Source organism: Mercenaria mercenaria, chromosome 4, assembly GCF_021730395.1.
Source record: "Mercenaria mercenaria strain notata chromosome 4, MADL_Memer_1, whole genome shotgun sequence".
NCBI classification, from domain to species: Eukaryota; Metazoa; Mollusca; class Bivalvia; order Venerida; family Veneridae; genus Mercenaria; species Mercenaria mercenaria.
The window spans coordinates 515092-532665 of record NC_069364.1 but is presented as its reverse complement, the minus strand read 5'-3'; the positions used below and the strand labels follow the sequence as shown (position 1 = coordinate 532665).

Below are 17574 nucleotides of genomic sequence, written 5' to 3'. Positions count from 1 at the left end.
AATGAAGAGAAAACATTCAAACTGTATCTAAAATTAAATTCAGTCGAAGTAAAGATATGTTATTGATCTGGAATTACAAAAAGAAAGTTTCCTCAAGTTCATTCTGTGTGACAAAACTTGACAGTTTACTGAATGCAGATATAATAAATTGAAATAGTTATTTCTGTTATTTTATTAATTTACAAAATGCATTCTGCCTCGGAAAAAAACATAGCTTAGATTTAATGATTTCTCTTGAGTTGTTGAAAAATATTTTTGTTCTGTTATATTGAAACTATGTTTTTGATTTTCAGTAGATAAATCGTTATTTAAGACAGTGACTGTGTGATGACAATCGGTTATTTCATATACTCCTAAATGCAATGTACAGAAATCCATGTTCTTGTGTAGAGAAAACACATGTTTTTTAGTATTGTAACATCTACAGAATCCCAAGGGATTCTGAAGGTGTTGTAACACGAAATGGACATACGCTCACACTATTCTAGCATAAAAGGTGTAAAAACTAATAAATGATTCCTTTTGAATTAGCTGTTTTGGAGTCAAAATATGTTTATTCTTTGTTACAGAATGCATGTACTATAGTATATGAAATGTTTTTATTTAAACAGCATGTGAGGTGAAAATTTGTTAATACACATTTACTCTCCTGTTAGAAAAACCCTGAAAAGTGACAAGAATAGCCTGAAAAGTGACAAGAATAGCCCTTGTATGCTTGAATGAGCTCTGAAGAATGCAGAAGAAGAATACGCAGAAAAAAAAATTGAATAAAAATTGTCGATTGTCATTACAGCTTGACTACCTTAAAGTTAAAAACAGGCAGTTTTCATTTATTCAGCCAATTTCTGCTTAAGTTGTATGATTTGTTCAAGTATTATGCTTACCCTGTGCATTATTAACTGTCTGATACAGCTTTGTTGTTTTTTTTTTGTTGTTTTAATTTTTTTGAAGAATCAGAAACAATTAAATGGATTAAATTGACTTATTATCAATTTGTGATATTCTTTTTGATCATTTCATTGAAGCTAAATTTCTCATGCTGAGAAAATTGATGTAATTGTCTTCAGAAAAGAATGAACATTCTTAGAAGTAAAGTTTCATTTGTAACAAAAAAATATCTTTGCAATATTTATGCAGTATTTCTTCTATGTTAACTTTCAGATATTGATGAAACTTTTTAACACACACATAATACTGTATAAATATCACATGTACTTGAGTGAACCCAAGAAATATTTCAAACAAGGCTTCATGTGATTTTTGTATTGTACTGAAAAAATATAGATGACAAAATGAATACATTTTAAGGTGCTTTTGATATTGTAAATTTACTGGAAAATCTAAAGTTTATTTTTAGAGTGACAGATTACAATTAAGGGTTTTGTCCCATTAAAGTATTTAAACTGTTACAGTTTAGGAACTTTAAACAGGGAAGTTCACATGACCTACCATAATATACAATTGTATTTTTCTGGTTCCCAGGTCCCGAGAGGTATGATGAGATAGATGGTCTTCCATCAGCAGAGATTGGGGAACCAGAGATCAGTTCAGAAGATGAAGGTCAATGTATGTACATGATTTTCTCATCACCAGATAAACTGATGGTGAACGTTACCCTGCCTGCCATTAACATCATCCGAGATGTTCTACAGGTAGGTTCAGTATTAAACTCTTTTACAGAGTTGTTGTTCCTGAATTCACTTCCAGTATTCCTGTTGTGCTAAATAATGGTAAATTGTCAGACAGTTGTTATTAGGATGGCTGATGACATCACCTATATCACATTTAAAAGAAAAACAATGGCAAAAATGCATTTTCATTGTCTGTTCTTTGATTGATAAGGTAAAAGAAGCAAATCAAGCCAATAGGAGAGATCATGTTTGTATACAAATCCATTGTATATTCTATTTTTAGAACTGATAAGACAAAGATCGGGTGGGCAGACGTAGAGCGTCCATGTTTTCTGTTAACAGTGATGTTTTTCTAACAGCTTAAACTTTCTTAAAACACAAATGATATCAATAATTTTTTGATCAATGGAAAGAATAAAACAAGCAATTTATTGATAACTTTTAAATATTATTTTGATATAAAATAGATTAATTATGAACGCTTAACTTACAGTGTTTTTTCTAAAAGTTTGGAGCATTGCTACGCCGCTATTAAAATCAAATGTCAGTTAAAACGGTTATTCATTTTCAAAAAATATTTGAATAGAAATAGAAAATTAGATTCAAAATCTTAAATTTAAAATCATATATGACAAAAGTTATTTAGATGAAAATTCTGATCAATACACAAAAATTTTAAAAAAATTTTGTATTGCCCACCACCAATAAACAGTGTGATGCGTGAATCAGGCGATTCTCCTTTTTAGCTCACCTGTCGCAAAGTGACAAGGTGAGCTTTGTGATCGCGGAGTCAGTCGTCGTGGGTACGTGCATGCGTCCTAAACTTTGCTTTGACCACCTAGAGTCACATTTTTCAGTGGATCTTTATGAAGTTGGTCAGAATGTTATCTTGATGATCCTAGGTCAGTTCCGACTGGTCACGTGCCATCAAAACTAGGTCAGTAGGTCTAAAATTGAAACCTTGTGACCCTCTAGAGGCCATACATTTACAAGATCTTCATGAAAATTGGTCAGAATGTTCACCTTGATGATATCTAGGTCAAGTTCGAAACTGGGTCAGTGCCATCAAAAACTAGGTCAGTAGGTCTAAAAATGAAAAACCTTGTGACCTCTCTAGAGGCCAATATTTCACAAGATCTTCATAAAATTGGTCAGAAGTTCACCTTGATGATATCTAGGTCAAGTTCAAAACTGGGTCACGTGCCATCAAAAACTAGGTCAGTAGGTCAAAAATAGAAAAACCTTGTGACCTCTCTAAAGGCCATATTTTCAGGATCTGCATGAAATTGGTCAGAAGTTCACTTGATATCTAGGTCAAGTTCAAAACTGGGTCACATGCGTCAAAAACTAGGTCAGAAGGTCAAATAATAGAAAAACCCTGTGACCTCTCTAGAGGCCATATATTTCATGAGATCTTCATGAAAATTGGTCAGAATGTTCACCTTGATGATTTCTAGGTCAAGTTCGAAAGTGGGTCACGTGCCAACAAAAACTAGGTCAGTAGGTCAAATAATAGAAAAACCTAGTGACCTCTCTAGAGGCCATATTTTTCATGGGATCTGTATGAAAGTTGGTCTGAATGTTCATCTTGATGATATCTAGGTCAAGTTCAAAAGTGGGTCACGTGCCATCAAAAACTAGGTCAGTAGGTCAAATAATAGAAAAACCTTGTGACCTCTCTAAAGACCATATTTTTCATGGGATCTGTATGAAAGTTGGTCTGAATGTTCATCTTGATGATATCTAGGTCAAGTTCGAAACAGAGTCATATGCGGTCAAAAACTAGGTCAGTAGGTCTAAAAATAGAAAAACCTTGTGACCTCTCTAGAGGCCATACTTGTGAATGGATCTCCATAAAAATTGGTCAGAATGTTCACCTTGATGATATCTAGGTCAAGTTAGAAATTGGGTCATGTGCCATCAAAAACTAGGTCAGGAGGTCAAATAATAAAAAAACCTTGTGACCTCTCTAGAGGCCATACTTTTCATGGGATCTGTATGAAAGTTGGTCTGAATGTTCATCTTGATGATATCTAGGTTAAATTTGAAACTGGGTCAACTGCGGTCAAAAACTAGGTCAGTAGGTCTAAAATTATTAAAATCTTTTGACCTCTCTAGAGGCCATATTTTTCAATGGCTCTTCATGAAAATTGATCTGAATGTTCACCTTGATGATATCTAGGTCAGTTTCGAAAGTGGGTCACGTGCGGTCAAAAACTAGGCCAGTAGGTATAAAAATAGAAAAACCTTGTGACCTCTCTAGAGGCCATATTTTTCATGAGATCTTCATGAAAATTAGTGAAAATGTTCACCTTGATGATATCTAGGTAAAGTTCAAAAGAGGGTCACGTACCTTTGAAAATTAGGTCAATAGGTCAAATAATAGAAAAACCTTGTGACCACTCTAGAGACCATATTTTTCAATGGATCTTCATGAAAATTGGTCAGAATTTTTATCTTGATAATATCTAGGTCAAGTTCAAAACTGGGTCACATGAGCTCAAAAACTAGGTCACTATGTCAGATAATAGAAAAAACGACGTCATACTCAAAACTGGGTCATGTGGGAAGAGGTGAGCGATTCAGGACCATCATGGTCCTCTTGTTACTGTTTAGCTGCTAAAAAAATTACAAAACCAGCCTAACTGAAGAAGGCCGAATGACAGTAAAGAGAAGAGTTCAGAAAGTATATTTGAAATTAACTTTAGTTTGATATGTTCTCAGCATAATAATGGTCAAAATGATATCCTATTTACTAGACAAGCATTTTATTCAGCAGTATCTTAAGCTTGAATGTTAGAAGAATAAGGATGGCTATTGTACTCATTGTAGGGTGGCAGTGAGCTCTTAAAAAGTAAAGTTTTATTCAAGGATCTTAAACAAAGTCAGGGGTTAGACATTGATAGAGGTGAATAATTGTGAAGTTGAAATGGAAGAACAACAACTCTGTATGACTTCACTCATATTTTGTGTCCTGAAAAATATATTTTTTACAATAGATTAAACAAAATCATTCCTTGCCTTGACTGTTGTTTTTACATAGTTGAATGAGACACCTGATGTTTATCCATGGAATGAAATAATGTTGTTTTTAAGTCGGTTATTCAAAATTTGCATGTACACAGATCTATTTGAATTAAGTTAATTGTTGTTGAGTCTCTTCCATGCATGATGACTGTGTAGTGTATAATAAGATATGTTGCAAATATGTTGTGAATTGACCTTGAACCTGCTTTGATGTGTACAAGATGACAAAGTGTCCTAAATGTATATAGATAAAGAAGCACTTTGACTTCTTTCACATCCACCTCTTAATTGACCTGAGTATATTAATTAATATTATTTGTCATTTTTCAGCATTGGCAGGTTTGTCATTGACTATACTAACCTTTGACCTTTGACCTCATGATACCCTAATACATATTTCTGTGCTGTGGAATTATTCATTGATTGATGTGATTTTGTTGGCTCAGTTGGTGATAGTTCAAGACAGTTCTGCTATTTTGTACTCAGATTTGCATTAAAAAAAAGAAGATGAGATATTTTACAGAATGATGTTTTACAAATGTTCTGTAAAGTGAATGAATTTACAGCATCAAACCTGTTATTGTATTTATCTATAGAACTTTTACAAAAACTATAGAATGTAATTTATGGAATTTTACAGTCCCATTTTAAAGATCTTTGTAAATTTTAAAACAGAATTCAGATTGAAAGTGAGGTTTATTAGGTTGGATTAGTCTTAGTAACTCAGAAAAGATTTTTTTCTTATTATAATCACTGTTTGACTAATGCTGGTGTGTTTATGCTGACATGTGATTTAGTTTCTACTTAACTGTGTATACATTATAACATAATTTTTTTATTATGTCACTCTGTAACATCATGTTAATTAACAATAGATACATGCTAACTGTGACATCATATCAACCTACTTATAAATAGTGACTAAGAAAGTGCTACATTATTTGACCTAATACTTGGAAGCAGTTTTATATCACTGGGAATAATTCACTTTGTGTCAGTGTGCTGTTGTCCCTGGGAATCATTCACTCAGACGCATGCTCTCTTGAAATATTTCACTTGGAATATTTCGCCTGGATTCAATGTGCTTGTGAAACATGTCACTGCGATAATTCAATCCGGTGGTCATTGTGCTCATGAAATCATTGTAAGGGATGTATAACCTACTTGTCTTGCGTGAAAATTGCAGTATAGACAATAACAGGCATGTAGGTCATTTTGGAAATGGTTGATAGAACAACCTTTTCTGATGCTTTAAATAGAGTTTCTTTATATTTACTTCAAACGGTGGTGATTTTAAGGTTGTTTTATACACTGATAAATGGTAGAGGCATTGCAATGTTGAGAAGTACATGTATTACCTACACAAAGAATTACTGCCCATACTTACATATTAGCATTTTTATCCTTTTTTTTACAATTATTATACCCTTTATAGATAAACTGTACTACACTTTACGGAGTTGTGAATATGCTGAAAGGTAATGGACCCATAAATTTGGCAAACTATGTGTTCTTCGTGCAAGATTTCGGCATTCTCATTTTTTTATGGAAAGCCAAATGTGCATTGAGCTACCGTGACATCGGAAGAATGGTATATTGTCTACAGTGTCATTACGGGTCCCCTATCTTAATAGAACTGTTTGTAAGAGTTTCAGAACTTTTATTTCTTTTGTCTCTACTTTTTAACTCCTCATTATACAATATTCCAGTTACCATCTATATGTATCTACATAAAACCTATTCTTACATACTCATTCTCAATCTCTTTTAAATTACAGTGGAAATCATTGATGTTTGAATTTTATATTTGGTGTGTGGTATATCATTCATGACATCATTTTAATCTGTGGCATCATGTTAAGATTTCAGTTTTATTTTGTATATATAGCAAATTTATAACATTTATATAGTACTAATATGAGAAGCCAGGTAATGTAATAAAAAGATGCAAGCTTTGCATTGAGAATGGACTTGTTCTTCCATGGAATAATAGCCTGCCGGCTTAGCTCAATAGGGAGAGTGCAGATCTGTGGATCTCGGGGTCACAAGGTCGATCCCCTGGCAGGGCATATTTCACCAGGGCGATTTGATAAAAGACATTGTGTCTGACATCATTTGTCCTCCACCACTGATTCATAGTTATTTGTGAAGAACAGGTTTGTATTGGTACAGAATCCAGGAACTGCCCACCATTAAAGAACTGAAATACTGTTGAAAAATGGCATTAATCCCAAAACAAACAAACAAAATCTTCCATGGAATAATGCACTTGAAGTCACTTAATATCTCTGCTGTAGATTTCCTTCATATTTCTCCATGGAAAGCTGATAACCTTTAAATATCATATTTTAGTTTGCAGTAATAAATATAGCTAAATTTCCAGTTGCCATGATTTTGGTTACATAAAAACAAAAATAGTTTCAGAATTAAAAATGTCTTTCTATTGGGTTTGTTTTTTGTGACAATAAAAAGATTTCATCTTAACTGTAAGCCAAACTTTAGCACTCTAGGTGGTAGAATTTTTTAACATTTCATACTCTTTAGACTTCAGACTTCCTTACAAATGAAAGAAAAAAGAAATATAAAGATAAAAGATAGTTTGGCCTCTTACTGTTCAAGAGGAGAGAAATGTGTCTTTAAGAAATATTTATCAGTTATTATTTTACATATATTTCAGTCATTAGACACAGCAAACCCAGATGATCTCATGGATACAAGAAAAATTCCTGCACTTGCTGTATATAACAAGGTAATATTGTTGGTTTACTTGTACATTGTTACAGTAACTGCATTTGAACCATTCAAAATGAGACTGTTTACATTCATAGCAATGATATGATTGTTCTATAGCAGTGATGTGATCATTCTATAGCAATGATATGATCATTCTGTAGCAATGACATGATCGTTCTATAGCAATTACATGATCATTATATAGCAGCGACATGATCTTTCTATAGCAGTGACATGATCATTCTGTAGAAGTGCTATGATTGTTCTATAGCAGTGACATGATCGTTCTATAGCAATGACATGATCGTTCTATAGCAGTGACAGGATCGTTCTATAGCAATGACATAATCCTTATATAACAATGATCATTCTATAGTAGTGACATGATCATTCTATAGCAATGACATAATCATTATATAACAATGACATGATCATTCGATAGCAGTGACGTGATAATTCAATAGCAGTGACATGATCATTCTATAGTAATTACATGATCGTTCTATAGCAGTGACATGATCATTCTATAGCAGTTACATGATCGTTCTATAGCAGTGACATGATCATTCTATAGCAGTTACATGATTGTTCTATAGCAGTGACATGATCATTATATAACAATGACATGATCGGTCTATAGCAGTGACATGATCATTCTATAGCAGTGACATGATCATTCTATAACAATGACATGATTGTTCTATAGCAATGACATAATCATTATATAACAATGACATGATATCATTCGATAGCAGTGATATGATCATTCTATAGTAATTACATGATTGTTCTATATCAGTGACATGATCATTCTATAGCAGTTACTTGATCATTCTATAGCAGTGACATGATTGTTCTATAGCAATGACATGATCGTTCTATAGCAGTGACATGATCATTCTATAGCAATGACATAATCATTATATAACAGTGACATGATCATTCGATAGCAGTGACGTGATCATTCGATAACAGTGACATGAGCATTCTATAGCAGTGATATGATCGTTCGATAGCAGTGACATGATCATTCTATAGTGGCGACATTTAGACATTACCATTCCTGCCAACTTTGAATAAATCTTATCTTATTTCTAAGATCTATACATAGAGCTCCGAATTCGACTACCTCTATGGGGCCGGAGTCAATACAGGTGATTGGCTGTTGTGACAAATAAAGGCTATGACTACTTATTGCTCTTATATCTGTATTATATTAATATTTCAGCTTGGTGTAGAAACAGATGTGATTCTTCATAAAAGTGTCAAAGTAAGTATAAAATACTTGATGATGTGCAGTTTTTAACTCACCTGAGCACAAAGTGCTTAAAGGTGAGCTTTTGTGATCGCCCTGTGTCCGTCTTCATCCGTCCGTCCTCCGTCGTCAACAAATTGACTGTTAACATGCTGGAGGTCACAATTTTGGCCCAGTCTTAATGAAACTTGGTCAGAATGTTACCCTTGATAAAATCTTGGACAAGTTCAATATTGGGTCATCTTGGTCAAAAACTAGGTCACCAGGTCAAATCAAAGGAAAGGCTTGTTAACACTCTAGAGGTTACAATTTTGGCCCAATTTTATTGAAACTTGGTCAGAATGTTGCCTTCAGTAAAATCTTGGACAAGATTGATATTGGGTCATCTGGGGTCAAAAACTAGGTCACCAGGTCAAATCAAAGAAAAAGCTTGTTAACACTCTAGAGGTCACAATTTTGACCCAATCTTAATGAAACTTGGTCAGAATGTTACTTTCAGTAAAGTCTTGGACGAGATCATATTGGGTCATCTGGGGTCAAAAACTAGGTCACAGGTCAAATCAAAGGAAAAGCTTTTAACACTTTAGACTGTATCTTATCGATGAATCTTAGTCAGAATGTTACCCACAATAAAATCTTGGATGAATTCGATATTGGGTCATCTGGGGTCAAAAACTAGGTCACCAGGTCAAATCAAAGGAAAAGCTTTTTAACACATTTATGACTGTATCTTCATGAATCTTGGTCAAAATGTTAATCTTGATGGTCTCAAGGTCTAGCTTGAATCTGGGTCATGTAGGTTTAAAAACTAGGTCACCAGGTCAAATCAAAGGAAAAGTTAACACTGTAGAGGCCACATTTATGACCATATCTTAATGAAACTTGGTCAGAATGTTGATCTTGATGATCTATAGAACAAGTTTAGATCTGGGTCAGATGGGGTCAAAAACTAGATCACTAGGTCAAATCAAAGGAAAAGCTTGTTAACACTCTAGAGGCCACATTTATGACTGTATCTTCATGAAACTTAGTCAGAATATTAATCTTGATGATCTTTAGGTCAAGTTCGAATCTGGGTCATGTGGGGTCAAAAAGTAGGTCACTGGGTCAAATCAAAGGAAAAGCTAGTTAACACTTTAGAGACCACATTTATGACCATACCTTAATGAAACCTGGTCAGAATGTTAATCTTGATGATCTTTAGGTCAATAGGTCAGGTGAGCGATACAGGGCCTTCATGGCCCTCTTGTTTGTAGTTATTAACCGTGCCTCTTTACACAAGGCTTGGAAAAGACACAAAACTTTTTATCACTAAGTCCCTTCTATGCAGAAAGTAAGATAAGACCTTTTCATTATACTTGTCCTTCTTCTTCAGCCATTCTATTCAAAACAAAATTGTATTTCACAGCTTTATCAGTGGCGAAGGATCTAACACCTTACCAGTAACAAGTAGAAGCAAGATTTTACACTATCTAAATTTTTGCTTATGATGTTATGAGCATAATTATATACATTAAAGATGATGATATTAGAAGGGTGAGATTTTCAAACTGTTAGCTCAAGACAATATTTTATTTTAGATCCACAAAGATTATGTACATGGCTGTCGTATATGTAACCCTGGGGATATGAGACATATGGCCACACCCAATCATGATGACATCAATGTGATCACAGAGGAAGAGGAGGAGGAAGATTCAGCATCACTAAGGTATGATTCTTCCTTTGTTACCATGGTAATATATATGTTACCATGGTGACATGAGACATTCAATCACATCCAGTCATGATGACTTTAGAAAGAGGAGGAAGACTTTGCATCATCCTTTGTCACCATGGTAATATGATATATTTTAACATACAGTCCATGTTTGCAGAGGAAGAGCAATCTTTTGACAGATAAAAAGTAGATCTGTATTTTTAAATTGTTAAGATGCCATAGAATGTCCATGAAACTTTATGTGATATGTCATTTTAGGCTTTGAAACCTATTTTACTCTCTTTTAGTCAATTTAGTTATGTTATTAATGTCTTTCAGTTAAATTCAGTATTATATTATTGTCAAAAGATTCTGACATTACATACATAAATAAACTTAGAAAGATCTTAAAAATATTGAATTAGACAAGGGTTACAATGTCAGTTAATAGCTGCTTGAAGCTTTGTCAATGATAAAGCAGAATATGTAGTAAAACTTTGTTGTATTCTTTGCAGTTTTCTGATTTTCAGATTGTTAATTTCGATGAGCCAGTAATTCACTGTTCATTCTGATTGTAGTAGCCAAAGAAGACCTTTGACCTTTGTGAACCAGACTCTGGCAGATGCGGGGCACACACTCATCAGTGCAGGGGCCTTTGTATTTGATGATGATGTCATGGTGCTGGAGCTCAGCTTGATAGAGTACGGGGTCCAAATTCAGGTTGATCTACAGGTTTTTTTTATTGACTTTTGCAAGGCAGATTCTAGCAGAGGTGGGGTACATTCCCATCAGTGCAGGGGAAGGAGCTAAATGTTTGGAGCTGGTATATCACCAAAATACTGACCACAGTATATCACCGAAATACTGACCACAGTATATCACCGAAATACTGACCACAGGATATCACCGAAATACTGACCACAGTATATCACCGAAATACTGACCACAGTATATCACCGAAATACTGACCACAGTATATCACCGAAATACTGACCACTGTATATCACCGAAATACTGACCACTGTATATCACCGCAATACTGACCACAGTATATCACCGAAATACTGACCACTGTATATCACCGGAACACTTACCACAATATATCACCGAAATACTGACCACTGTATATCACCTAAGTACTGACCACTGTGTATCACTGAAAATGACCACTGTGTAAAAGTGAAATATTGACCACTCTGTAAAAGTGAAATACTGTCAGTCCAACAAAATATATCTGATACCCAGCTTTACAGACTTTGAGAACAATTTCAAGGGAGACCACCCAATTGTCTTGGAAGATAGGGAACATAATACAATTAACAGGTACAGAGTTTGATCCTCAAGCTGACAAAATGATCTCCATGTTGATGTGACAAAGGGGACTTTATATGAAGTCACCTTTAATTTGTGTGGAAAAGTTGTCAGCACTTGTAGCTGATACATAGAATGAAATATTGTACATGATTCTGTTTAATGCACTGTGGTTGTATCATTTTTTTCAAACAGAATTTCTAATTAATTTGCAGGTGGCTGGCTTTGATACATCTTCAGTGCAGATGATGAACAGGGCATGTCGTAAATTGATTCATCTTACACCCAAACAGGTAAACTCAAATAGTCAATTGATTAATCTTATACCCAAACAGGTAAATCATATATTGATTCATCTTTAACCCAAACAGATAAACTCAAACTGTTAATTGATTCATCTTGCACCGTAAGGGTAAGCACAAATCATAGATTAAATCATCTTACACTTAAATAGGTAAACTTGTATCATAAATTGATCCATCTAACACTGAAACAGGTGAACTGGAATTATAAACTTATTCATCTTACACCTAAATAGGTAAACTAAAATTGTAAAAACTTAATGGTCACAGTAAGTCTTAATGACTGGGAAAATACTTCCTGAATATTGAGGAGGTGATATTGAGGAGGTGAATATTGAGGAGGTGATATTGAGGAGGTGATATTGAGGAGGTGATATTGCTTGCAGACCATCTAAGTAGAATATATTGAACTGCTCAACAGTATGAATTAATTAGCTTTCTGACATCTCGGTGTAGCAAACATTGTGCTTTAAACCCATCATAGTGATTGTGTTATGAACAGACTAGTTATTCTGTAATTTCTGGTTCTTAATTATTTCTTTTATGTCACCTTAGCAGCATGGTTCTGAGATTCTAAAACTGATACAGTTAGCATGTTATTGAAACACTTTTTATTCAATGCTAATGTAGTCTAATGGTTACAATATACCTGTAAACTTACTGCTGAAACTGAACTTTCTTACTAAAGTGTTCTTTTTTTCACATGATAGTCAGATGAGCTAGAAAATGAAGTAAGTTGGACCAAAAATATTGTCATATAAAGTATTTCATATTTTATGTTTTTCTTATTATTGCCTGTTTTTAAATGTTACTAGATTTTTTTCATTTTTATTTTGTACTTACTTTTTGTGATATTTTTTGTTTTCTGTATTAGTGTCAATGTATATAAAAAAAACATGACTTTTAATGATATAATGCTTATTTTGATAGTTACTTTTAATTTCGATCACAATGGGTTTTCAGGAATAGAAAAGAAGGTATTATGCCATGTTCCTTCTTTATGTATGTTCATGTTTATTTGTTACTTCCTATGTTCTTATTAATGTTTTGTTATGCCCCCGAATATGGGCATATTAAAATTGCACTGTCCATGCGTGCGTCTGAATTCTTGTCCTGGGTGTAACTCTGCCTTCCATAAAGGGATTTTGAATTACCTTGGCATAAATGTTCGCCATAATGAGATAACATGTCATGCACAAGACCCAGACCCCTAGCTTCAAGGTCAAGATGTGTCATGCGCAAGCTCCAGACCCCTAGCTGTGAGGGTATGGTCACACATAGAGGTTAAAAGTTAACATTGTTTCTTGTCCGATCCATAACTCTGCCATTGATGAAGGGATTTTTAAATTACTTGGCATAAATGTTCTCTATAATGAGATGACATGTTATGCGCAAAACCCAGACCCCTAGTTCCAATGTCAAGGTCACGTTTAGAAGTCAAAGGTTAACATGGTCTTTTTATTGTCTGGTCCATAACTCTGCCATTTATCAAGGGATTTGAAAATTATTTGACACAAATGTTAACCATATTGAGTAAGTGTGTTGCGCTTATAACCCGGGTCTCTCAGGTCAAGGTCACAAAATGATTCATAACTGAACTATTCTGGCATATTTTGTGCAGACAACTGTAGCATTCTTGGGCACAAATCGGGGGGCATTTGTCACTAATACTGACAGCTCTTGTTTTAATGTAAAAATATGCCCAGTCAGTGGGCTCGTTTTTACATTTACATACACCCCAGTTTCTATAGGGTGCTATAAAGGTAGCTGTGTTCTTTGAATATAGGTGTTCTTGTTAAACTTTGGTCCTTGTTTCTTTGAATGTCAGCTTGTTTTAAACAGTTCTTACACTGTTTTTCTCATTGGAAATATATTTTGATTTTCTGTGTGATATGAGATCTATTATCTTAATTGAAGAATGAAAATCTTAATTCAGAATAAAGTTTATAAAGGTTTAATTATTTCATAATATGTGTACAAGTGTTAAAAATAGATACATTTGTGCTTCCAGCATGCTTTTGAATAGGTAGCATTTAGTCCAATTAAGTCCAGTTAAAAATATTACCATTTTGGTGAGTGTTAAGTAATTTTTTCAGTTATATTATTTAATTTCCTTAATTTTGTTATCATTTGCAGCATGGTACAAAATACTACATGGTATATGATGTTGATATGAATCATAGTCACAAGACTGTTACCCTCCAGTCACCTTTACAGGTAAGTTTACAAGATTGTTACCCTCCAGTCCCTTTACAGGTAAAGTTTCAAGACTGTTACCCTCCAGTCACCTTTACAGGTAAGTTTGCAAGACTATTACCCTCCAGTCACCTTTACAGGTAAGTTCACAGGACAGCTACTCTCCAGTCATCTTTACAGGTTTGTTCACAAGACTGTTACCTTCCAGTCACATTTACAAGTAAATGTACAAGACTGTTACCCTCCAGCTACCTGTACAGGTAAGTTTGTATGACTGTTACCTTCCAGTCACCTTTACATGTAAGTTTACAAGACTGTTACCATCCAGTCTTTTTTACAGGTAACTTCACAAAACTGTTACACCCCCGTCACTGTAAGTTCAAGGTAAGTTCACAAAACTTTTACATTGCAATCACCTTTGCAGTTCACAGAAATGTTATCCCCCAGTCACCTTTAAAGGTTAGTTTTCAAGACTGTTATTTTCCAGTCATAGTTACAAGGCTGGTCACAGCACAGCAAAGTAATGGACCCTTGGATGAAATGATTTGTGCATTGTAGTATGTGGTCCATAATTCTAATGAAACCTTAACCTTGATAAGTCTAGTTGTAAGCTGGAAATTCTAATATCAATTATTTTTAGCTCACCAGAGCCAAAGGCTCAGGGTGAGCTATTCTGATCACTCACCGTCCGGCGTCTGGCGTCCGGCAACAGGTCTGTAAACTTTTACTTTAAACAACATCTCTCAAAAAAACCGCTAGGCCAATTTCATCCAACTTCACGGAATGTTCCTTGGGTGAAGTTTACAAATTTGTTCAAAAAATTTGATTCCATGCAGAACTCTGGTTGCCATGGCAACGAAAGGAAAAACTTTAAAAATCTTCTTCTCGAAAACCAGAAGCCCTAGAGCTTAGATATTTGGTGTTGAAGCATTGCTAGTGGACCTCTACCAAATTTGTTCAAATCATGACCCCGGGATCAAAATTGACCCCGCCCCATGGGTCACTTGATTTTACATAGGAAAATCTTAAAAATCTTCTTCTCAAAACCCAGAAGCCCTGAGCTTAGATATTTGAAAATGTAGCATTGCCGTGACCTCTACTAATTTGTTCAAATCATGACCCTAGGTCAAAATTGACCCCGCCTCAGGGGTCATTGATTTTACATAGATTTCTATAGGAAAATCTTCAAAATTTTTTAAAAAAAACCAGAAGGCCTAGGCTTAGATATTTCACATGGTAGCATTGCCTGTAGACCTCTACAAAATTTATTCAAAATCATGACGACCCGCCCAGGGATCTTGATTTTACATAGGAAAATCTTAAAAAATTTTCTAAAAATAAACCAGAGGCCTAGATCTTAGATATTTGACATGTAGCATTGCCTAGTAGACTTCTACAAAATTTGTTCAAATCCCCCTGGGATCAAATTGACCCCGCCCCATAGGGTTACTTGATTGTACATAGAAAAATCTTCAAAATTTTCTAAAAATAAACCAGAAGGCCTAGAGCTTAGATATTTGACATGTAGCATCGTCTAGAGGACCTCTACACAATTTGTTCAAATCTTGACCCAGCCCCAGGGGTTACGTGATTGTACATAGGGAAATCTTGATAAATTTGCTAAAAATAAACCAGAAGGCCTAGATCTTAGATATATGATATGTAGCATTGCCTAATAGACTTCTACAAACTTTGTTCAAATCATGACCCCCGGGATAAAATTGGCCCCGCCCCAGGGGTTACTTGATTGTACATAGGAAAATCTTCCAAAAATTTTCTAAAAATCATCAGTTTGACATTTGAAACATGTAGCTCATATTACTCAGGTGAGTGATCCAGGGTCATCATGACCCTCTTGTTCTCTTTACCAACAGTTAAAATCCTTTTTTGTTTCAGTTGAAGAACAACTTGACAATGTCGGTGGATGTGTTTGTTTTGAAAGATGAAGTACAGACATATAAACGTAATACCAAACTGGTGCCAGTGAAGGAAGACTTTATGAAGCTGACAACTCTCTCACCGCAGGAGCTGTTTGCCATTCCTCTGTTTGCAGCATATCATTGTGCTCTGTATATATGCCCAACAGACCTTCCGTAAGTTAGAAAATTTATTGTAAAGGTTGCCATGGTAACTAATAATAATTTTAAAAAATAGGGCCATTTATAAACTGTAAACAGTTTTATAATGTTTGGCATTCAGGCTGTATATTAGGGTCCAGTCATTAAATTGATACATGTTAGTATACTTTCACATCTTGTTGAAACTTTGCTATAATGTTTTTAAATTCATTGGTAACATACAGGAGTCTGTTTGTTTTCCAGTGTAAAAATTACATAATCCAAATGGTGATACCATTAGATACTTCCAAGTTTTGTTCTTAGCCTTGCTAATAGCTGGTTCTTAATGTTGGAAACATATTTTACCATATACATGTAGTTCTTTGTAACTTAATTGTTTTATTTATAAATGAGGTAAGATGTGGACATGATTTGAAACTTGCAGAATTCTCAGGATTTTATTTCCTTGTTCCAGGGTCATTGGTCAGCATTAAATGAAATTATTCAATGTCTTTAGTTTATGTCTATTTTCGCAGGGTCAAAAATTTGTAAATTTTTTAATTTTGGGTATGTTTGTGAGGTTTAATATTCGCGAAATTGTAAAAATGGTACTCATACTTTAATTTGAATTATACTAATGGTGAATATTTATGTGAGGTTTAATTATCCCGTGATGTAGGGCCTCACAGATGTAGCGAAAATGAAACCCTCGCAAAAATGTCTGCTTTTACAGTAAACAGCAATCTTTCCTGTATTATTTCACCACCTGTCAATGTCTTGAGTTGCTTCTTAAAACAGGTTCAACTGGACATTCATTGAATGTGTTACATTTATGTCTTTAATCCCATATTTCTGCTTACCGTAGAGTAGGTAATTTTTGCATAGCCTTTATTTCACAATTTCGTGGTTAGCAGACTCATTCTCAGTGTTAAGAATTTGTGGAACGTGAGTGTTTGTATTCTAGGATATGATGCAGATTAAAGATATGTCCAGTCGCCATCTTTCATTTAAATATTTTATCTTTAGATATTTTGATCAAAATAATTAATGTAGAAAATCCTCCTCAGACGTGTTTAATTTTACAACTTATATAAATCAGTTGTTTATACTGAGCTACATTTGTGATTAATTGTCATGCACTTAAAGACGATTTTTCAAAAAGAAAACTTCCAGTTTTTTTTTTAGTGGTAGAACACATTTATACTGTGTTTAGATATACATGTATACAGTGTGTACTATTTTAAACCTAATGCATTGTACTGTTGATACTCATAGACTTGTTTATTTTTACATAAACTATATGTATATATTAATAGTAACTGTTCATGTTTTCAAATGTGAAATTTAGATCTAGTATACCTTT

The 17574-nt window shown here is 34.2% G+C and overlaps 1 protein-coding gene across 7 annotated transcripts in view; it reads left to right on the top strand.

Moving 5' to 3' along the window:
• The window catches only part of LOC123552574 (intermembrane lipid transfer protein VPS13A-like), a 169673-nt gene that overhangs the window by 106461 nt on the left and 45638 nt on the right, over positions 1–17574 (top strand). For 6 of the 7 annotated variants that reach the window (XM_053540069.1, XM_053540067.1, XM_053540072.1 and 3 more), the window contains 9 exons: positions 1483–1652; positions 7336–7407; positions 8620–8661; positions 10227–10357; positions 10924–11065; positions 11872–11949; positions 12669–12689; positions 14095–14175; positions 16051–16247. In XM_053540069.1, the coding sequence (XP_053396044.1) occupies positions 1483–1652; positions 7336–7407; positions 8620–8661; positions 10227–10357; positions 10924–11065; positions 11872–11949; positions 12669–12689; positions 14095–14175; positions 16051–16247 (934 nt within the window). The remainder of the gene's footprint in view (positions 1–1482; positions 1653–7335; positions 7408–8619; positions 8662–10226; positions 10358–10923; positions 11066–11871; positions 11950–12668; positions 12690–14094; positions 14176–16050; positions 16248–17574) is intronic. The other variant, XM_053540068.1, reaches the window with a different exon arrangement.